This window comes from Perca flavescens, chromosome 16 (genome assembly GCF_004354835.1).
Source record: "Perca flavescens isolate YP-PL-M2 chromosome 16, PFLA_1.0, whole genome shotgun sequence".
In the NCBI taxonomy this organism is placed as follows: Eukaryota; Metazoa; Chordata; class Actinopteri; order Perciformes; family Percidae; genus Perca; species Perca flavescens.
Genome location: NC_041346.1, coordinates 16,761,377 through 16,785,442, shown reverse-complemented (window position 1 = coordinate 16,785,442; position 24,066 = coordinate 16,761,377). Strand labels below are relative to the sequence as shown.

At 39.9% G+C, this 24,066-nt stretch overlaps 1 protein-coding gene across 1 annotated transcript; it reads right to left on the bottom strand.

Moving 5' to 3' along the window:
* Nucleotides 1–567: 567 nt before the first annotated feature.
* kcnn2 (potassium calcium-activated channel subfamily N member 2) lies at nucleotides 568–23,175 on the bottom strand. The gene is made up of 9 exons (XM_028602368.1): nucleotides 22,402–23,175; nucleotides 21,905–22,000; nucleotides 10,287–10,705; nucleotides 9,876–10,017; nucleotides 9,600–9,710; nucleotides 9,386–9,513; nucleotides 7,467–7,475; nucleotides 4,462–4,531; nucleotides 568–843 (listed from the first exon to the last, which is right to left on the bottom strand). The coding sequence occupies exons 1-9, from the start codon at nucleotides 23,173–23,175 to the stop codon at nucleotides 568–570; spliced, it is 2,025 nt and encodes a 674-aa protein (XP_028458169.1).
* Nucleotides 23,176–24,066: the final 891 nt, after the last annotated feature.

The following is a 24,066-nucleotide window of genomic DNA, read 5'->3' as shown; positions in this document are numbered from 1 at the left end:
ATATGCTTTTTTCCTCATTTCAAGCTTTTTAAGTTATCTCTGTGTGCAGGAGCGATTTTCATCTGCTGTCTGCTCTCAGTTCACTCTAGTTCATCAAACACAGCACTTTTTCCCAATATCACTGTCATGCTTCCTGACTGATTTCTCTGTGGTTTCTCAGTTTGCTTTGAGGAACACGACAACTGAATCAAGTCAGCGGAAGCACAAAGTCTGTGAGAAGCACTATTTTAGTGCAATAGTTTCACACATGGTAACCTTGCCAACTAAAACTGGCTATCTCTGCATAGAGATGGAGTAGAGTTCGTATCCTACTCCCATCGAAAGGCCCTTTACTGAGGAAAGCGCCATTATTTGTGGTCATGTCACCAGAGCAAGGATAACATCATCTTTTGAGGTAATAAAAATAAATAACAGCATGAAGTTATCCCTTAAAATGCATTGTCCTCAGTATCTTGGATTCTGTCATCAGAATTTGGATAATACTTATTGAAACCATAAGGCTTTACGATAAATGCAACTTGGCCATATGATGGCAAAAGTCATCAGTGGAGGCATTCCCCTTAGACTCTAGCTGCTCTCGGAGGAGGTGGGTGGTGCTGTGGAGGACGACCTCCGTCGGGACACTGACTGTGAGCGCTCAGTGCTGTGTTTGTCATAAGGCTGGAGCTGCACCTCCAGGAAGTCCCTGTGCTGCTGGCTGATGACCTGGCTGATGAGTCCCGGCAGAGCCTGCAAGTTAGTCAGTAGAGTCTCCAGCTTTGTCTCCAGCAGGGCAATCCTCTTTTCCATGTCTTCTCCTCTCTCATTTAAGTCTGATATCATGTCATACATGATGTTCTGAGTCTGGAAGAGGGGAGAGGGAACACACTTAACATGATTTTTCAAAATTGGTGTTATTTTTTATGGACAACCTGGTAAATTTGCATGTGTCCATTATTAACACACACACACACACACACACACACACACACACACACACACACACACACACACACACACACACACACACACATACATATAAAAACACAGGCTTTCTCAATACTTTAATTAATAAATTAATATTGAAAGAGTTTGTTCTGAAAAAGAGAGGAAAGGAAATTCTGTTCATACTTTAAATAATTGAAAACCAACTGTTAATTGTCTGACAGAAACAAATTAAAGGATAGGTTCACATTTTTTCAAGTCTATTTGAAAACCTACTCACATGCTCTATGTACATTGAAAGCGTTAATTGTCATTGCAGTTGTTCTTTCTCACTGTACTGGCAGCAAAGAGATCCTTCTCTAAAGCAAGTTCAATGTAAGTGATGGGGGACAAATCCATTTTAAAGTTTGATTGAAGCCCATACGAGGCTTATGAGCCTCAGTAACACAAATTAAGTGGGTATCTTCTAAAGCTACAGTCTTTTTAGTTCCCTTTTTGTGCTTCAATGGACAGTATTTTCTTGCCGAGCTACAGTGGAGGGAAGGTAACAGAGGGAATTTTGTACAAAGAACAGAGTAACTTCGGAAGATACCCTCTTGAAGTAACTGACTCTGAAGACTGCTGAAGCCTCATATTAAGCCGTTTTCACATATGAACTCCGGACTATGTCCGAGGAATCAGGTCCTGACATTGTCTAAAGTTTCAGTTTCTCACATGTAGCACACCACAGGAGATTTTCCGTCTCAGACATGTTCTTACTTACTGGAAATAACTCTGTTTGGTTTAAACGAGGGTAGAGCATGCAGGAGGCAGGGCATGACGCGGATTACACCCCATCAGCCGGTTTGTAATTTGGTTTTAAACAACTGAGTCTCTTGCCGTTCCTTGAAGTTTTCTGACAATTTCAGCGTTGGCCCTTACCGACAGAAATTCCCTAATCTAGTTGTTTCCACAGACATTGTCATTGCCCTCTTTGTGTAAATCTCCCTCTTTATTCACCCTTGGATGTTTGTTAAAAAAGTTATCAACACTTGTTTGCTGTGAATTCTCACAGTTTGGGCTCAATCTGAGATTACACAGATTTTGTACTTGGGAGCAGGCAGGGTAAACACCTGTGATGTTCGATCCAACTGATTCAGATATTTGCATTGTCACATACAGCTCCCCAGGGTAATGTCTAGATTAGTTCAGGTTTGCAGTGCATGTGTGAAAGGGGCTTTAGTTTTGATTGAACTTTGAATTACACTGAATGAGAGCTGTGGATTTTGTCCCCCATCACACAATAAAATTGCTTTAAAAGGGGAACAAAATTCTTTCAATGTACATATATTCAAGTGAGTATTGTTTTAAGACAAAATAGAAAAACAAATGTGAACCTATCCTATAATCTCAGCATCTAAAAAAAAAATCCAAATAGAATGGACATAGAAATATCAGCTATTAGCAATATCAGCTATCAGCATGAACATCCAGTCCAATTGACAAATCAATTTTTACAGGTTAAAGTAAATGCTTTTATTATGTTAATATCATGGTGTCTACGTTATCCATTTTGTCGGCTGAAATTTCCCAGCAAGTCCATTGTCCTCCAGTCTTGGGGGAGCAGAGGTTGAAGTATATTCCACATTAATAAAGGTCAGGGGAACATCAGGTTAAGTTACAAACTTGAGAACAAATTTCTGTTAAAGACTGGCTGAGAAGGGCACATTTTATGACCAGTTTACAAGAGTTCATGATGCAGACCACAGTACATTATGAGCTTGAGGAGACATGAAAGGTGTCTGCTGAGTTTGCATGATGCTTGCCGTTGATGCATCAATCATCTGTTCATGGATCTTTAAACTCCCGAGGTTCAGTCTTCAAAAAATAGTCAACAACAAACCAAAGAAATCTATGTGACATTTCGGATGAGGTGTGATGATGCTGCTGGAGGGTGGCTTCTGAGGTATTATTCAGTGTAGGGCTGATAATCCCTGGCAGCCTGGAGGGGATGCCATCCATCACTTACCTTGTCCTCTTCTGATTTGAGGTGGGAATAATGGGATAGGTTGTTTATGTGAATCAGTGAGAACTGAAGTAGCACTGACAGCACTTAACCTGACAACTACAGGGGAGACAAAGGTTTCACTGTGTTGCATTAACTACATGAACACTAATCTAATCCTTTATTTCTTGCAAATGTATTTCAACATTTAAACAGTTTGTGTAATGATAAATAAATACTTAAATGTATGGATATATTGTCTTATACACATGTAATTTGTCGTTTTACTAAGAAATTGATTGAAAGTGGAGCAGAAATGACCCAAGTCTTGGCCTCATCTGTAAATCATGAAATGTAACAAAAATAAACATAGGCTGAGTAATGAGGGAATAAGTATCATAAATAGAGGATGAAACTTATGGAGCAAGAATATATGCCATTATTATGGATCCACTTCAACTGTATAATAAAACAACAAATTGACACCATCAACCCATTTCTGGACAAGAGAAGGTGAGTGGCAGAAATAGTTTTAAAAAGCAGCTTGAGCGAGCATTTTTGCAATTTGAGGACATATAATTCAGCCTGAATGGCAAAGTGAAGAAGATGCTGTGGAAAGAGTCAACAATATTCACGCAAACAGTAAAATGCTAAACCACATTCTATATTAGACTGTAGAGGACATAATGAGCTAAGGGGATACATTGTGATCTGAGGAATTTCACATTGCACTGCAGTGGCAATGCGGCTGCCACTGATATGTTCAGCTCTATTTAGCTCCATCTTTCCACTGAGAGCACAAGGAGACTGATGCTACTCTGCCCTCTTATGGCAACAGACTCATATAACAACAAATACCGATCCAGTTTAGTGGATCTGGCTTTAAGCCACCTTATATCCAATGTCCAATCCCAACTCTCGCTGTCATTTTACAGCCCGAGGCGATTGGGCAATATTAACTAATACCTTTCATGACACGCTGGCCTGAATCCAGTTTGACTGTGCTGTATGTTTGAATGTCATAGCTCTCTGCCTTTCTCCCCTCCCTTTCTCTGCCTTTACTTCTGGCTGAATCATCAGATCACAGTGTGTCTCCCTTCCCAGGTTACTGTTTCTGCTGTGTCAGGCTGGCGTGCTGCCTGGTACTTCCCTAAGGTTTGTCAACTTCTGTTTAGTACATCTGGAGACAAACATCACATAATACATAAAGTGGAAAAACAGCACAGACACAAAGGGGTTTCTCTTCCGTCTCATTCAGTAATGTTACGGAGAACACGTCCTGGAGATAATCATTTACACAGTGAAATAAATGATGTTATTATTTGAAACCCAAAAGATCAGAATCTCAGGTGAGTGCAGACAACCACAAGCATCACACCCTGTGAACAGCCTGTCTGTTTATTTGACACCTGTAGACTTTGATTATCAGAAAACAACTAATTCAGCGAGTGAACTAGCAAGCATTGAATTCAATCTCACAAAGGAAAGAAACTTATCAGGATAGTTGTGTGTCCTAATGTGCAATGCAGCAGTAGACTGTTAGTCTATCTTACCTTAGCAAGGTCCACTAGTGAGTTTGCTTGGTCATTCAGCTTGCGTTGCTCCATTTTAACACTTCTCAATCTGAACACAAGACCATTCAGAACCCAATAAATTTACGCTATCAGGATTTTGTCATTCAATTTGTGCACACACAAGGCATACACATGGAGAGAACACTCCTAAGACATGCACAGGATGTGTGTAGAGAATGCAGGGGTCAGTCTGTTTGGTTGAGCTGCATGCAAGTGAAAAGGAGACCACAGAGGGTGAGAAAGCTGCCACTGAGGACAATGAGACCCTACATCCTACTCAACCAATAAATACAACCTTAATAAAGGAATGAGGCGGACTCATACCACTCAAGTACTATACTTGGCATGTAAGATTATAAAACACCAAAAACTGTTGTGTCTTTAAAGTTCTGGTCTTTCCGGTTAAACCAACTTTTCTCTGTTTAAGTTTATGAATTATTTAGTCACTCAAACCACAGATATCAAACACAGTTTTATGTAAACATAGAGAGCTCTCTGTACATATGTTTTCCTTTTGAGACTTTCCAATACAAACATTTAAAAAAAAATCTGAATTGAGAAAATATCTGATGCCACATTTTTAAAAGGCCTCCACAATTTTCTTCACAACTTGCATCATGGATAGAAAAGAATACATTACTTGTTTAATGAGTCAAAAAAAAGCAGCATTTCCTCAGTGACTTGACTTATGGTCCACTTTTTTTTAACAGCCAAAGATCCTAATTGTTAAGTCAGCAAAAAATAACTTGCCTACTTCATACAACATGATTAAATAATTCACATCTCATGTTTAATTAGTGTGTTTTTACTCATCTACTCAAGGTGTTCAAAAACAGCAACTGTGCAGTATTATAGTGTCGACCATATGTGGTTTCAAAATATTAAGTTGAGTTGAGTTTTTTTCCCCCAAGAATCACCTATGCATGCTGAATTAAACAGGACACAGTACACAGAATAGCATCATGATGGCAAGTTTGCCAAAGTTTCAGATTTTTTAAAATAATAACAACAACAACAACAAGCTATAACTAACTGAGACATGAATTCAGTTTGAGGTGGTTATAAGGTTGTGTGTGAATTGAAGGCAAACAGGAAGTAAGTTTGAGAAGGGATTTAAAAGGCCCCGGTGGGGAGGGGGGGGGGTGGTCTGCTAATTAGCTGAGATGCACCTGTTCTCATGCAATGCGGGATCATTTCTCTGTTTCTGGTTTGACAGGCAGATGTGGAGCGAAGGTTAGACCAACAGAGGGTGCCACAGGAGTCGCTAAAGGAAACTACAGGCAAGGGAAGGTTTCCTAACAACTGAGGACCAAAATGCTTCATACAGAGCAGACTCCAAAAACAAGTACAGAACACTATTTCACTTCTATTAATAATGTATTTAAATAAAATAAAAACAAAGTTATCTACAACGATGGAAGATATAGATAGATATTCAATGTTAAATGATTTTTAGTTGATGTAAGACCTGTTCAAATTTTACCGTTGGATGACCAATAGTGATGGGGTCAAAGCACAGGGCAGCCCGAGGTCAGGACGAGGAAGCCCACTTGTCCTGTCTTTTATATTCTGTTCCCTTGGTCAATCATCTCTCATGGGTATTTCTCCTTTTCAATGGGCACTCTATATCTGCTTGCTATTCATCAGGGGAAAACGGCAACGCTAAGCTTTTCAATACCCAATAAATCAGTTAAAGCAATCTCAGTTAGTGCTGAGCCATATTTTTTACAATCTTGACTTGCTTTCTTTGTCATGACCTCCCTTTACCTCATTGTGGAAGGAAATGCTAATTTCTCTTCAGTGTAATGGACAGAGTGACCATTCTGCAGTCGTTTTTATCCTGTCCCTTCTGACAGCTTCACGCTGCGGGCATCAGCCTCTCGGGCTCAAAGGGGATTGCTCGGAGGCTTTACCCATGACCTTCCTCTCAGGTCACTTTCCTGTTTCTCCAATCCACTGATCGCTGAGCTAACAAGCACTCACTGCCCTGCCTCTTGCTATGATTCCCACTTCAACCTTGTAGATGGAAAGGGGATGGTCTGACAGCTCTGAGACACTTGACTTAATGGCCTTAAACATACTGGAAGACATTTGGTTGCACGCATGCAACATCATGCCTGTGGTGTGATAAACCGCACCATCCAAATAACCTTAGGAGTGTTTAAACTGTATTCACGGCTAACTCTGCTAATTCTTCTCAGTGTTGAAATGCATGACAGCTGTATGTGTGTGTTATTATGCTGTTTACCAGCCATGATAACACCTGATCCGCGTGTTTGCTACTGTGTCATCCAACAGAGAAATGGAGGAAATGGGGCTGCAGATGTAGCAACAGGCGTAACAATGGTTCCACACGCCGAAAGATGACCCTGAGCCCTGGTCTGTATGAGCATGACTGCTAAGTTAACATGACTTGAGGGATACTGTGAGGTATATACTTGTGCTACTGCAGGTCTGTCTCCTGTAGAGCTCTAGTCGTCATCCTTCGGTACGTGAAAGCACAGTTGATTGGAGTTTAATCAGTGGCTTTCTGATTAAAGATTAAATTCTCATCACATCCATGCAGAAATGGAAAGAAAAACACCCTCCATCACCGATAATTGAAATTCACTTAATATGCATCTGTAGGTGTGTTTACAAAGTGCAACATGGTTCTACTCAATGATGAAACAAAAAAGGTGTTTGTAAGGATTATTTGAAGCGGTTTGTTTGCAAACATGTTGAAGATTGAATGAAAAATAAGAGAACAATGTGTATTTTATCAAACTGACATGTTACTCAGTTGAACAGACATCTCAGAAAAACCTTATGATTGTGTCATGTGAAACGATTCAATTGTTGCAAGCTACGACATTTTTTGTGGCATGAATTTCACTTATCAAATGAGGGAGTGTAATTTTTTAGTCACATTATTGGGTTCAAGGACAAGCTCTCGTTAGCATGCACACAACAGGTCTGTATCTACAGGTGAGGCGAAGACTTACTTTCGAGCTCTATTGCATTGTGTCGACACAAACAGGAAAAAAAGGAAACATGAAGTAGACAAATGAATTATTACAACATCAGATAAACATATTCAGACGGCAAAATCTCTCGCTCAAGTCTGGCTGCTGGAACCCTCATTTCTACGCTGTCACCTCACCTCTGAATAGCAGAGACAATTTTTCTTGACTTATTTCTAGCAAGTTATCTCTCTGTGTTTGGACTGTTCTGGTAGCTGCAGCTCTGCTTGCTCTCTAAGTCTAATCCCTTTTTTCCACACTGGTCCTGGTTATCAGAAACAGTATCAATACAGTGAATCAAAACAAACTTCCTGTAAACATTAACCAACAGAGTGCCTCAAAGCGTCTAGGGCCACATTACACAACTGTTTAACTCTGCATCCTTTACAGCAATTGATGAAGACTTCTGTGAACATTTTTCACCCTTTATTGCAGCTTTGACCAGAAGAAACACAATGATATCCGATTTGATGTCTGCTATCGCCTCATGACAGGTCAAGGATGACTGTAGCCCTTTTCCAAACTCTCCACTTGAGCGATCTGCTCACTGTCAGGCTACTTCCTGTCCTATATTAATCTCACCTACAGGCAATACTTAAAACTCTCCAAGATAAAGCCTGTGAACACACTACCTTGTGTACAAAACAGATAGATAAAGGTGTGGTGGTGACACAATTTTGAGTAGTTTTGTCATTTTGTCCTTACTTAAAGAGCTAGACGTGATTTTTTTCCCACCAAATCTGCTTCTCTATAGATTTAGTAGCTCAGAGGGATTTCCATTATTAGGCTGTCCTAGAGAACAGGAGGGGGACATGAGACGCTGTCATCACTGCTGCAAATTGGCTGAATACGACAGCAAGGACCTAATGACTCGACAAAGCAACCATGACAAAATGCGATTAAACGGCACAAATCTGGATGCGGGTTGCAGCAGCAGCAGCAGCACCAACAGCAGACAGTTTGTGTATTTCTCTATCTCTCTACCTTGTATTTAAAGATTTTAATGTTTTTGAAACATAAACGTATGTTCGAAAGATTCATGAGCAAATCAAAGTTGCACGCCACAAAGACCCATATACATACATAAAACCACAGAAAGCAAACAAACATACAAACGGGGTATTTTACTTTAGCAAAGCTACATAATAACAAACTCATTGCAGACCTAGTTGAATGCCAGTTATTTAAAAGAAGCCACAGACTGGATGTGCTTGTAAGCACTGTAGGTTGAAGAAAAACAAGAGTGAGGTGAGGCTAAAATCGATACTGTTTTGGACCTAGCTAGCACATCGGGGGGTCCTTGGGGACCCAATAAAAGAATAGCTGACAGGTAAGTGTCTGACCAGCCGCTAGAAAAGTAAAAACCCAAATGTCTCAGCCCTGAGGTTAGCCTGACATCTGATTTACAGCGAAAGAAACACACAAGAGTCAATGTGAATTGACTGTGAATTCTGTAACTCAAGAATATTTCAAGGAATAATTCTGTAAAACTGAGGACTGACTATTTCCATAATATACCCACACGCTTAGTGGAAGTTTTTCATGGCTCATTCAGAGAAAAAAGCTTTTATATTTCACTGACACTCACTTTTTTTACTCTATTTTTAAATAAATGGATAACAAGAGCCTCTAGTGTATCAGTGAATGTAGTTCTCTTGCACATTTTACCACTCTTTATGTTGCAGAATCAACAGGCCAACTCATTATCACATCTGCAAATGTAAAGTTAGTCAAGTCAGGTGAAACAAGTACAAGATCCTTCAATAATATGAGCACATATATTTTGCTACAGGTGTCAAACAAGTCAGATTTCAGGTTGGTGTTGCATCGGTAAATCAAGTGATAAAAGGCATTAGGCTGACATGAGTTGCGAGAACAGGGGTTAAGACTGGGGTACCTACTGGTGAATGGCTTGGAGAAATTTCCTCTGGTGTTTCCTGACTCTGGCATGGTCCATCTTCCTCACCAGTTTGGTGTTCTTATAGATGAGCCACGTCTCCCTGAGAACATTCGCAGCTGTGTTTTTCACCTAAAGTGCAAAAAAGAAAACATTTGGGTCAAGAACAGTAAAATATCTGTAATGTCAAAATAACAGAATGCAGAGCTTTCACTTACTCTTTTTGTTAGCTGGGTGTCCATCATAAAATTGTGGACATGTTTTTCAGCTTTGGTTAACTCCAGTTTCTTTGCCACCACAGCCACCACCAAGGCAGTGCAGCCAGCGCCCTGGGAAATAACAAGAAAGGACAGGCACAAATATACAACGTGGATAGTAGCATATTAGTTACTTTTACAAGAATGTCTTTAATAAAGGCTTTCTGTCAATATCAGAAATATTGACTGGCCAACTATTTTTTTTAAATAAATAAACTGGAGCTTTGCTTTTCTCACCATAATGCCGGTCAGGAGGCAGACGCCTTTCCCACAGTATGTGTTTGGGACCATATCCCCATATCCAATGGTAAGAAATGTGATTGAGATCAACCACATGGCTCCTAGAAAGTTGCTGGTTGTATCCTGGTTGTCATGGTACCTGTAATAAATAATAAATGAAATAGGTTGGCCAACCTCCAGCTTCACCTTCTGACTAATTCTCATTTGAAAAAAACAAAAATCCATTGTAGTAGTAAGATTAAATGTGTTGTTAGGATACTGTAGGGCTTTCATCTTTTCTTGTAAATCTTTCTGTCTTGATGCTCAGACACAGCGTGAGCTAAGAAGTGTGTACATTATCTATTTTTATGCCTTATCTATGTTTCATGCTGAGCAGTGCTGCATAGTGTGAGAAACTGATCCAGGCACCTCTCGCAAGCTCTCACAGTCCATGCGGCGATGATCCACAGTGAGATGGTGAAGACCAGCAGCACAGTGCCGGGACAGATGGTCATGAGGGTCTTCATCACAAAGCGTGTATTAAAGTTAATCTTGTTGAGTGCACCGATGCTGCGGGACGAGGCGTCCGTGAAGAGCTTGCTGTGCAGCAGCATGACACGAGCGATGAGGTACAGCCGCAGGAACATGGGGATGGACAGAATTATGTCCACATCTGCATCCGTCTTGGATGGCACATACGAGTAGGCCAGGCGTGCTGTCCAGGTGAAAGTGTAATTGCCTGGGATGGGGTGGATGGCGCACACCAGGATTTCCAGGCAGATGAAGAAGATGCGCTCATATGTCATGGCTATCCTCCAGTCATCAGCTGCGTTGTCCACCATAAATAACTGTAAGGAAAGGGCATGGTGAGTCTAATGCAGGGTAACATTTTCATCATGGTGACACAACTAGCTACAGGAAATCATTAAACCCTATTAAACAATAAGTCACAAATAGCCTTTAGTCATTCAATCACATTTTCTTAGTCATATTTTTTAAGACCTTAGCAATCCCCCTTCCATGTTGCTGCCCATTTAAGACATATTATATATATACAGTATATACAACATTTTTGACTATTTTCAAGAGAATAAAATGTATCCAAGTCACTGTGTTGTGCCCGAAACCACATCTGGAGGAGGAAATAAAAGGGGAGAATGCTACACTCTTCAGATATGTATCTGATGAAGGTTGCAACACTGAAATATCATGTATCTGTTTTTCTGAATACATTTTCCAAAGAATATCATGATGCTTTACAGTATAGGTTTTCATGCATTTCGTCCTGCCTTGCAGGTAGGTATTTGTTTCTATTAATTTCTGTATGGTAAGAAAATCCCTACAAATCTCAAGCTTCAAAGATTTTCAAGCTTAATTTTTATATTTAAGTGAAATGGATTGACTAGAACGGCTGTCTGCAAGGTAGAAAGAAACCAAAATTAAAGCTAAAACAATGAGTCAAGCTTTTCTTTGTCATACACGTAGGCTTATTCACTGTAAACTGAATATCTTTGGGTATTTGACTTTTGCTTGAACAAAACAAGACATTTGAAGACATCACCTTGGGCTCTGGGATCTAAAATTCTACAACAAATGGCAAAAATTCATGTAAAGTATGTCATTTGTATTAAGATAGGCCAAATAGTCTGTTTCCACAGGTTTGTCTTCACTACTCCACAAATAACTTTGTTTCTCTCTCTGCTTTCAGACTACATGAATAAGTTACATTAGCAACATGCATTTTCAACTTTAAAGCTTTATACTGATAAGAACATCTGCCGCCTTCACATTAGCATTATCTTTTGATCGCCTGGCCACCCCGAACAGAAGGTAGGCCGTTCCACTGGGGACTTCAGTGTGGGCGGATTTCAACCCCCCTCATCACTCTTCTCCACCCTGTCCAGCAGCTTCCTCACATAGGCATCTCTGCTGCTGTTGCTCCCTCCTCTTGTTCGTCCCCTTCCTTCCCCTCATCTCTTTCAATCCAATCTACAGTTATCTTCGGCCAGAAGATTCACTGCCGGGTGTATTCACCCTGAACTAATGGCAGAGCCCATGACAGCCATCACCAGCTCACACAGTGATCCCTGGTCATAGATGCACGCTCTCTTAATCTCACTTCTCTTGTGGGTTGCAGATTGAATAATACCAAACTGTATTAGCTTCCCCTACATTTGTCAAATAATTCCTGTTTTTGACCCACAACACTGATATTCCTCCACAGCTGCTCCTGCTCTATCCACTCAATCACCTCAAGGTTCTCTGCCTGCATACATGCCATCACAACTAGCAGTAGATATTTCACAAAATGTTGCTGTCAGCAAATACAAGCGGGGTTTCCTGGCGCCTGATTTTGCCATGAGAGCAGAAGCCTCTCTTAAGGAGAGAAAAGAAAAACTGCACAAGATTTCATTTTGTCGGACACCTCCTTAATATGATAATATGGATTTAAAATGAAAATAAGCACATATAATGTTTTTGCTTACAGTTTAGCATCTCTGAGAACAGGATTGTGCACAGGTCAGATTATGTTTCAGCTCGGCTCCTCTTTAATATTCAAAGTGTGCAGTTTGGATTATCAGTGACTTTTTTTTCAAATCCACTAATACCTGCCGGCATTACCCCTGAAGAAGAATAAAGAAGAACATACTGTATTTTAAGTTTAGGGGCTGTACAAAAATTATTAGTGGTAAGAAAAGAGGAAGGGCCATGTATTTATTTCTTTTTGTTGAAAAGAGATTGGTAATTTTTTTCCTAATGCTTTCATGGCCCTAGTTTATATTCAATTTCATAATTTACTGTAAAACAAGATTGAATAGAAACATCAAAAAGTTATGTCAAAAACATGCCTTTTGTGCGCGCCATGGATTGTAAAGTTAGCCTAAGTTTTGCCATATGCAGAGGACATCAATCATGTCTCCATATCAGGGCTATTCCTCCCTAGGTTCTGGAGGCATAAATATATGTTTTCACCTTTATAGTTATTAGGGATTGAACATATTCTCCCCAAAGAGCGTGCAGTTTTTCACAAGCCAACATTTGCCTTCACTTTTATCTGCATTATAACAGAATTAAGGTAAAGTAGTTAATAAACTATGACATAATGCATTTTTAGCACAACCAAATGCTAATTCCACTCCTAACATGCATTTGTTTTTATACATTACAAAACATTGTTATACCATTAACATATTACGCTTAAAATCAGAGTTAAATTGAGAAATTAAGGAGGCTGGGTGATGCAATTTGTAATTTGTGTCAAAGGGAGGGTCCAAACCAAATGTCAATAATATCTAATACACTGGAGGCACACTTCATGACTTGGCATCTTGCCAATTACTCTCCCTTTGGTTTAATTTGGAATTTCTCAATATAGAAGAAAAAACTGTCCCAGTCCTGGAGGGCTAATGGGATCAGTGACCTAGATTATACATTTACCAGTGATATGCTACATAAAATGTAATTGCTGAAGTAGTCATATTTCTCACATTGAAATGAAAGACCATTCAACATGTTCAAGGACAAAGAAAGCACATAGAAGAAATCAATAACACGGTGCAGTGACACTCTTCTCACAGACATCCATGAATGCACACTGATACTACAGCAGCCTGCTTCGCTTTAACACACAGCCTTCACTGAACCCACAACAGCAAACACTGTATGCTTATTATAGCTTCTGAGCCAATTATATGTCCAACAGCCACTGTGCAAGAAACATCAACTGTCAACAAGCTGGCACATTACAACAAAAACAGAACAAGCTACAGCTAATACATGTCCCCGAACAAACAGTACAACTGACCCACAAAGCTTCTGCAGCTCATTTATGTTTATTTAAAGGCTAGAATCAAAGTTTTCCCCAAACACAGAAAACACATAAATTAAATTTTCAGAGGCAGTTGTTCATATCAAATGAGTGACACCGAGCTCCTTTAACACACTGACATCTGTCAGAGAAGTGTGTAACTCTAACCACAGCTCGTCGTGTTCGGCTTTCCAAGTGAGTGTAATGTAGACACGGAAACACAAGCTGTGTCTCCACTCTGCTACAGTTTCTTACTTACAGAATTAGGGCTCTAAAAGCAGCTAAATCTATTGTTTACACACAGCACAAGCAGCGTTTTATTTTAAATTTTAAACAACAAACCTGTCCTGTCAAATACAGTTACAAAGTTTGTTACCTCAAAACAATGTAATTAAACATTTAAACGCAGGTTGCATAAGGAAAGCCTACTTGGTGGGTAAAAGCAATTATGGTAATGGCCGACCTGTAATACAATACTCAAGGGCCCTTAACCTCAGAGCATCAAATATTCCATGCTAGCAGCAGAACCAGCAGTGTAAAAACCTTAAACTGTGTGTTTTAAATCAAGTAAACATGATAGACACTGAGAGTCAGGCCTAAAATAGAGTTGATGAAATAGGACACTTTTAAATTAGTTACAGGAGGCTGACAAATAATTTAAATATAGCAAGTAAAAGGATTTTTAAATTTGAACTAACTTAATCACAGTTCAAAACAAGTCTTTAAAGAATGAAAGCAAAGAAGCTGACAGTCTGGACTGCTGTCTGGCAAACAGCACTATGAACTGTGAGTTTTTTTTAAATATTATGGCACAACTAATAGAGGATCAAAGAGGTCAAATTAATCTAATTTGTGTTGGTCAAGTAAATTGGTTTATTTCATATTTGTACTGGATACAATATAAATCAAGCAATCATGTATACAGAGGAGTAAGGAAGTGATCAAACACCTCTCGAGGGTGAAATGGTCTCAGGAAATGGTCAAACTCATATAAACTACATCAACAAAGAGGAACGTCAATTTCAAGCTGAACATTACAGACATACTAAATGAAAATTTGCAGACTTTGTACGCTGATTTTGGTTACTTTGGTTTAACCCAAATGGCAAAAGAAAAACAATTTTTTTCTCACTTAAAACTAGTGATATCCTGGCATGCAGATCCGTTTCATTTGCCCATGTATTGTGATAGCTCAACATGCCAACATGCTCACAATGACAAAGCTTACGTGCTGGTATGTAGCGGGTATAATATATACCATGTTCAGCATCCTAGTTTAGTGTGTTAGCATGCTAACATTGGCTAGTTAGCACAAAACACAAAGTACAGTTTAGGCTGATGTGAATCTCATTCCGTTTTACAGATATTTGATCATAAACCAAACTATTGGACACATTTAAATTTTCACATGATAATGATAACATATTAAAAGTTAAGGGATCACCAACATTATTACGATTTTATCCTGAGGGGGACATGATTGCCTGTACCAAAATTCATAGCAATTCATTTAATAGTTGTTGAGACATTTCACTCAAAACCATAAATGTCAACCTCATGGCGGCCCTAAAGGAAAAGTTAGAGGATCACCAAAGACAACAGGCTTCACCCTCTGGAGAATGAGAATGTCTGCACACACTTTCATGGAAATCCATCTAACAGTTCAATTTAATTCAATTTTATTTATAGTATCAAATCATAACAAGAGTTATCTCGAGACACTTTACAGTAGGTCTAGACCACACTCTATAATTTACAAAGACCCAACAATTCCAGTAATTCCCACAAGTTGTCTGGATCAAAGTGGTGGACCTACCGACTGGCATTGCTATCCACAGAGCCATGGCTAAAAATTCAACAGCAACATTTCTTTCCAGAAACAATGTTCCTCATAAAATCCAGCGAACTGAGACAGAGATTTATAACTCCAAACCTGGGCAAATCAAATCAAAACAGATGCCTGGCACAGCCAGATGCCTTATAAGAAAAATGAGGAATACAGGGAAACACAATATGTTTTCTTATGGTAATTTGGGTTAACTGGCCCTTAACTGTAAGTCATTTTAAGTCACACACAAACACATGTTTGTACCTCTTTACATGTGAGTATGTGTGTCCAAACCTTAATCTAAACCTAATTCTAACCCTGGTGAAAATGTCTTCACCTTCCAAAAACTGCTATCCTCACAGTAAAAATAAAGTACAAGAGCACATACACTAAGCCCCTGCATTGTGCAAACAAACAGCTGATACAGTGACCATGAGGACGATTTGAGGACAAATCCAGCAGTCTCTGGCTTCTCTCAGCTTGTTTTCTGATGGACACAAAATAAGTCTTCAGAGACAATACAGCTGAATATGTCCTGAGATCATTATCCGCCTGCCACTGTCCTGCGTCTACACTGTGCAGTCTCAGGCCTAGTCCACACGGACACGGGTATTTTTAAAACCGAAGTTTTTTCTCCTCCGTTTTAAAAAAAAAACCCGTCCACACATGAAAACGCAAAAACACGCTGTCAAGCGCTGTCAAGAGCATGCCACACCAGCAGGTGGCGATATGACCCAAATCGTAAAGTCACCGTGGCCAATCAGAAGCCTCGAAAAAAGTTACATCCTACTCATCCGCCATTGCAAAGAATCGTCAACAAACATCAACAAAGCAGTTAGTGGCGCACAATATGACGTCAAACACAGCGGATAACGGCGCACACTCTGACGTCGCAAGGCAAAAAACCTGGTTATACTGTCCACACGGCAACACTGTAACCGGCGTTTCTGAAAATGCTCACCCTGGACGGAGTTTTCAAAAATGTTCGGTTAGAGTGCCCTGAAACTGCGTTTTCGTGTGGACGGAAGGCCGAACCGCGTAAAAAAAGTCACGGTTATAAAAATACCCGTGTTCGTGTGGACATGGCCTATGAAGAGCTCACCTGCAATGCTAAGCTGGGTTGGTTACTGGTTTCACGATGCTCAATATAACTAATGGAGTCCGGCTCAATATTTAATCTGTGTAATGTGGAGATGGGAACATATATCTTGTCACTGAGAATGAAAACGTTCAATCTCATTAGTGAATTAGGTTGAGAGGTTCTGCTCGATTAGACATTAATGCAATGCTTTATTTATGCTATCAAAGTGAGCCACTAAGAGGCCACTTTGCTGAGTAAATCTGAAGCTGTTGCTGATTCAGTTTGCTTTTGTTTCTGATATTAAGTCTCACATTTGCATAACCATTCTCCTATTCAAAGCAAAGTAAAGCCTCTCTGAGCCAAAGTAAAAGCTTGTATAAATCTTTCTTTCTTAAAAGTTTTGCTGCAGCGGCCAACACATTAATAACCTAAAATCATCTGCATGTTTAAAGTCCCACAGAGCACAATTTAGTAAATGCTAAATGGCATCAAGAAGAATTTGAGGAGGCTGAGTGTCTCTGCCCTTGAAAGCCTGTATGTTCAGTGAAAACATTAAGGTCACGAGCCAGCGGTGGTTATATGACTCCAGTCTGGAGTCTCAGGTAGAGGACAGATTTCACTGTGAGAAATGCAGAGCGTCTCCTGCAGTTACAACATATCTCTGACACATACACATGACCAAAGGGCGGTCTGACAAGCACTGCCAAGTTTGACTTTGGCAAGATTCACGGATGTGTTGTTATTTTAATTTTTCTGCAAGTAAAATGTAATACTGTGCAACTGTGAAGCGCTAACTTTTATCACAAAAGTACACATAAGCAACCCAAAGCATTTTGCATTAGTTTAAAAAAACTCAGCAGAACTGTCATCACAAGGTACAGCGACACAGCAATGGCCTTAACACAAATGCCCCTCGGCAACCAGCCTTTGTTGTGAGAAGAAGAGAAAACTTTCAAAATGTCAGTTTCTGTCCGTTTGGAAATAAGGTGAGCTCATCAACCATCTTAACAGCAAGAGCAGGAATATGCTCCAAGCTCGTAGCTCGTATCAGACTTTGACAATGACAAATCAAAGTCATGAAGCAGCTACAGACTCTAACCTCTCAATTTCCACTCATACTGTACCGTAAGTCGCTGCCTGCCAACAAAGCAAACTCAACTAAATCCAAAAGACAAAACCAAAAGACATCATTGGGACTGAATCAGACCGATAACTTTTGAAGTCTAAAAAGATAATGAACAACATCAACACATACAAAGAAGAATTAAACATTATTATACATATTCTAATTGTAGTGGGTGGGACAAGTCTCAGGATATTTAGCAAAACATGGACAGACTGTTTCTTTTGGTAACTGCTCAGTAGGTCACCCATCACTACCATGACAGCACAGCAGAGGTATCCCTAAACAATTTAAATGACAGCTGGTATCCTGTCTGACCTGACCTTTTGAGTTTTCAGTCACTCTGAAGAGGAAACACTTCCTGTTGTTATACCCCATAAAATGAGAGGGCACAGTCTTTACAGAGTCTGAGAAGTAAATCAGTTTTAAGGGGCATGGTGGTGGGGAGAAATTTCATCATCCTGACTTATGCTTCTACATCTGACAGGCATCTGTGAGTACACATGGGTGTGCATGCATAATCCATTTCACTGCAGGAGCTACATTCCCCACATGGAAAAGTGCACTTAATAAAAGCACTCTACTAATATCACAAAGAATTTTGGGCTCATGTAAAGTCATAACAAAAATAAAGTGGTAGTCATAAACCAGGGCATGCCAGGGACATCAACTGTAGATACAGTATGATGGTGATATTACCACATATGGAGTCAATTAGTCATGGTTTGGTTAAAGGAAATCCTATGTCAGAAAGTTATGATTTAAAATTCTGCAGTCTCTAAACCCAAACTGATATACTTTGTTATAATTTTGATATAATTTTATCAGACTTTTCAAAGCTTATCCAGAGCCACAGACGTTATACAATGTATTTGCTGTGCTGTACTTCCAATGACTAGTAAATTGACTTTGACATGTAAAAGTTGAATCGAGTGTCAAAGGGGAACTCAATCAATTTGTGATGTCACTTGAGTCAGTGTCGGTTGGATCTGAAGACTACAAGCTTGAAAATGAAACAAATCTGGTGGTGTGGAGTTAAAAAGAAGTGAGATTACTAGACCTCTGCAGGCCGTTCCTCATCACTGCATGAGGCTAGCTGGCTGAGGCTACATTAGCTGCAACTGGCACAACGCACCTGAATATATGTTGGTAGTGAAGTTGTATTGTGGGTAATGTTGGTGCCAGGTTTTGACAAGGAAGGATAATGTGTAGAATGAAAGGGCAATATCTCTGATTCGTTCAATCTTTATTTTGTCCATCTTGAGTCTGACAGTGCTAAATCAGTGGAGTACTCTTTTACTGTTACAGTAAGCGTCAGGTACAAACTAGGGGCAGGACTAGGGGCAGGACTACGTTTGAAAGGCATGGCTTTTAACCCAGCAGGGTGGCTACAGTAAAACAATTAAATTTAACACATATGAAGTCAAATCAAATTGTTATCACATGCAAATAAATGAAGCGCAGAGAAAAGGAAAAGGAAACAAACACACACACACACACACACACACACACACACACACACACACACACACACACACACACACACACACACACACACACACACACACACATACACACACACACACACACACAGAAAATACCCAGTGTCAAAGCATGTGATGTGACTGATGTAAATTGTACTGATACGTTTGATAGGGTACTGACGTTAGCATTGATCTCTCCCAGGTGATATAATACAACATTTCAATGTGTGGATTGTGTAATGGTATATGATATGATATGACACACACACACACACACACACACACACACACACACACACACTTCCAGAGAAAGTGTGTGTGCATGTGTGTCATTACATTTAGATAGATTTAGAACAAATTTCTCTGTGTATGCGTGTACGTGTCTGCGTGTGTGTGTGTGTGTGTGTGTGTGTGTGTGTGTGTGTGTGTACATATGTCAGTCTGCAAGAACCAAGTAATGACAGACTAGCAACAACAGGCACAAAGCCCCTCAGGCAGAGAAGCAAAGGAGCAGCTGGTGTGGAAGTTGAAGCATAAACACTATGAACTGGATTTAAATAGTAAGACAGTCAGTTTCCAGGAACTGGCTGATAGTTTGTTCCAAAGGGGACTTGATGAATTAGAGGATAGACCTTATAATCAACTTATACAGCAGGTTGTGAGTAAGACTGCAGTGAAGTGACAATGTTTCCTGATTCATTTAAGTGTTCAGGCTTCTACGTTTGAATAAATTGCATATAAATCATTGTGGAGAGGGGATATGTGGTGAAAAGTGCATCGCAGTAATCACCTCTGGGGCAAACAATCGCCTAAATAAAGTTTTCTAGGTCAGCAAAAGTGGAAACGTCTTTATCATGTAGAGAGAGAGCTATCTGGGGTGAAAAATGTTTTGGATATTGACGTGACTGTCAAAAGGAGTCTGGATCAAAGAGGTTTGAAACAGCCTTCCTTTGGGGTAGGTGTGGAGCTACTGACAATTAAAGGAATGGAATGAAAAGCTAGTTTTAGAGCTAAAATTAACGCTTCATCTTTACTGAACTGAAGGAAAGAATATTGCTTTACAGACATTTTTTATGTGTAAAACCGAGGCTTCAAGCTATTTGAAACTGCTATCATTACCATATTTGTCAATAGAGATGTGTTGCAGCACCACAACAGTGAGAATATATGAGTACAGTGAGCACAGTCCAGTACTTTAACATTTTACTGGTTTATTGTGAACAGACTGAGGCATGACTACCAATTTAACACAATCTGTTATAAAACTCACAAAATGGAAAACTGCTGTGATAAAAAAAAGTGCACCTTTGCAAGATATTAGTCACAACTAATTACATTATTTAACATCAAGAAAGGTTTGCTCAAGCAAGAGGTTAAAAGCTCAGTTTAGGAATTGAATAATTTACACAGGATTAAGTAAAAGGTGCAGAGGCCAAGGGAGGGAAGAATGAATATGATACTGTCATGCAAACTTACAGCATGCTTTCTAATTTATAAACAGCTACTGGGAACTGTCTGCTGGGGAAATGGAAACACTTCTGCTTTGCATTGAAATATGGTAATGATGTCTGTGACTTCTGTCATCCCTCATAAAGAAAGGTTTACAATGAGACATCTGAAGAGGGCAACACGTTTTACTGTTGGGCTATTTCTATGACTGATACTCCCCTGGGACTTGTAAGCACTAAATATACCAACAAGGCTGATGAATATACTGTAGCAAATGCAACTTTATGTGCCAACGATAAGAACCAAATGTAATATTTTTCTGTTCTACTAAATCACATTTTACATTGTGAATATAAACAGATTAAAACAGCTGTATCAGCTCATACAATTCAGCTGAAGGCATTATTTTTGTTTTGTTAAATCACCATCGCCATATTTCGTCCATTAACATGATTAAACATGGTGTCATTCAAGATTTGAAAAAATGCTTGCAGTTGTGTTTCTTTTCATGTGATGTTTTCCTTTTTAAGTTGATTTAATTAAAAAGAAAGAAAAAATAAGTATCTTATACATTAAAGCTTTCTGGCAACATACATCCATCATGCAGAAAGGGGCATCATTCATTCTGTGGCCGTTCAACAAAGACACACAAGTGCTGAAGCGCAGGAAGAACTGTAAGTAATGCAACAAAGCTTTGAGGCAAGGTCATAAAACTGTGTTGGAACATCTCAGGGGAGGCTGACAATCTATATTCATTCACTGAGCCCTGTGAGGACTTCCTAAATCTAATCAAAATATATAATGAACTGTTAATGTTGCTACACTCGACAGTCCAAACACCTCTACTGTCATCTACGCAATCACAGGGCTGTGTAGCTTTTTAAAGATGGAGTCATGGAACAAACATTAGACGTGTGAACTTTGCAATAAAGAATAATATACTACTATATATAAAAATGAATATGATTTCATTGAGTAATTACACAGTCCCACAGTGCACAGAAACTGAAATGTGACACTGCACTTGCTTTCACAAGAAGTTATTTACTTTGGTAGATTTTGGAAAGTCAATAAAGAACCTTCTAACCTGCAAATACTAATTTTCTGCAAAACCTACCGAATACCAAACCTATTTGTGACATACTATAAAAGGTGTAGAGACCTATTCATTTCACATTAAATTGACTAAATGTGGAGAGACATTTATTGTTAAAGCAGACTGCTGACCCTTCAACACCAACAGTTAAAGAATAAGAAAAGTGTTACAACATTACCTGTATCTCTCTTGCATGGTATATGATAATCAGTCCCAGGAGAATGATTGTAGAAAGGCTTATCAGGCATTTTAGAGCTAATGAATACAGGGACTCCTGGAAAAGAGCAACAACACTAAAGCCAAACAACACACATCATGACATAAAAGCACATTCTTATGATGGTAAACCAGCCTTAGTTACATGTATGACACACACATCTGGGAAAAAAAAACACATGTTGGCTAAGTAATAATTCAGCTTCTTAAAGTGTACTGCAACAAATTCTGACATGTGATATCTGTTTGTAAAATTGAACAGCAGTTGGACAGCAGTGGGCCTTTTGGCCTGCATGTGACAATGTGACTACATGGGACACTTTGCAGTGAGCCCAGACTTCTTATATAAAGTGGCTGCTTTTTATATAACACTTTGGGCACAAGTTTTAATTTTTCTATTTACCTGCTCCGTCAGTCCCATGCTACTAAATTACCTCTGGCATATGTGTAAATACGTACCTTTCCATAGGCTCCCCATGAGAGTTCAGTCTCTATAACCATAACAACGATCCCAAACATCCCAAAGATTAAAGCATAGTCGCTGAGCCGCTTCCTTTTCTCAAACAAGGCCCTCCTGTGCCCGAGCTTTTCCCCAATGTTCTGGTTCTTCTTTTTCCCCAATTTACCGCCACTGTGGCCGCAGCCTCCCCCTCCGTCTACCGATGCGTAAGGCATCAGTGTGGTGGAATTATTCTCCGCCTTGGATACTAAAGTGTCAGATGCATCTGCGGCTGAGATGGGCTGCAAAGGCTGGGACTCGGAATCAAACTCGTGTATGTTTCTGCGGGACGAGCTCAAGTTGCTCAGCGGCCGCATTACGCCGCCGTTGTATCTGCAGCTGCTCATGGCTATTTCATTGTAGGAGTTACTGTCTTTGTGGCTGCTGCCCAGGCTGCCCCGCTGCCGATCGCGACAATGCTGCTGCTGCTGATTGTGAGGATGATGATGCCTGGATGAACTACCATGACTAGAGGGTGTAAACTCGCAGACGCTGTACTGACAACCTTGTCTCGAAGACGTTTCCGAAGGTGTCCTTAAAGTTCCCACAGTGGTCGGCGACGTCCCGCGAAAGACGAGGCTTTTTCTCGCATCACAGGTGCAGTTATTGCAGGTGCAGCATTGGTCGTGTTGCTTGCCGATCCGATCCTCCCGCCCGCAGTAGTGCTGGTACTTACAGTGCTGGAATTGCTGCTCTGGAAAGAAATCGTTCTGCAGCTGCAATGGGGTTTCCATGTCAGTGCTGCCGTTTAAAGCAGCAGTCGGGTACCACAGAGCACCCGACGAAGGGCGTTATGGTACTTACGGGAGGACAGAGCCGCTGCATGAATAGACCCATTTCGGCTCCGGTAGAATGTGAGCGGAGCCTCCGATTGGGCAGGGGGGACCAAAACAACTGTATCGACGTCATGAAAAGGTTGCAACCATGAGATGTGAAGCCCAGCCTTATTTCATCAGGATCAACATAAACTATTATTATGATTACGTTATTTTTGGAGATCTACCTGTACGTTTACACCTTTACAAAGATCTAAACTTTTAATAAAAACACGTAACATCTTTCTGAAACTGCAGTCAGTGAAAATAGATATTTTCAAAAGTGTAGAATAATGCCTATAAAAGGTATATTTTCTCATTTTAACTGTTGTTAAATGTCACTTCATGAACACACCTCTGCATTATATATACTGCCATTCACACAGATGTAATTTGGCTTTTGCATCCATCAGCCAGATCTATTCATAAATTCCAAATTATTTCCCATTTATTGACTTCATAGGAATACCACGTAGCTCGCTGTCACCGCAGATTTACACAATGCTGATTTCATTCAGCTCATTGGCCGCTGACCATGTGATCGTGCAGGTCTGTAGCATATATGGCCAGGGCTCGTGTCTGCAGCCACAGATTGATGTGACCGCTGGTGGCTGCGTTATTAATGGAGTAGAAGAGTTATATCACCCTTAGGAAATACAGCCAACTGCCTGAGATTGAGCAGCCGTGGAGGCATAAAGCAAAGGGTAAAACCCAATCATCCACACGTCCCGGCTTATGCAGCAGCAACAAATTTAGTCTTAGGCTATACTGGAGTTATGTTTTTGTATTTGAAGTGGGATTATAGTCAGA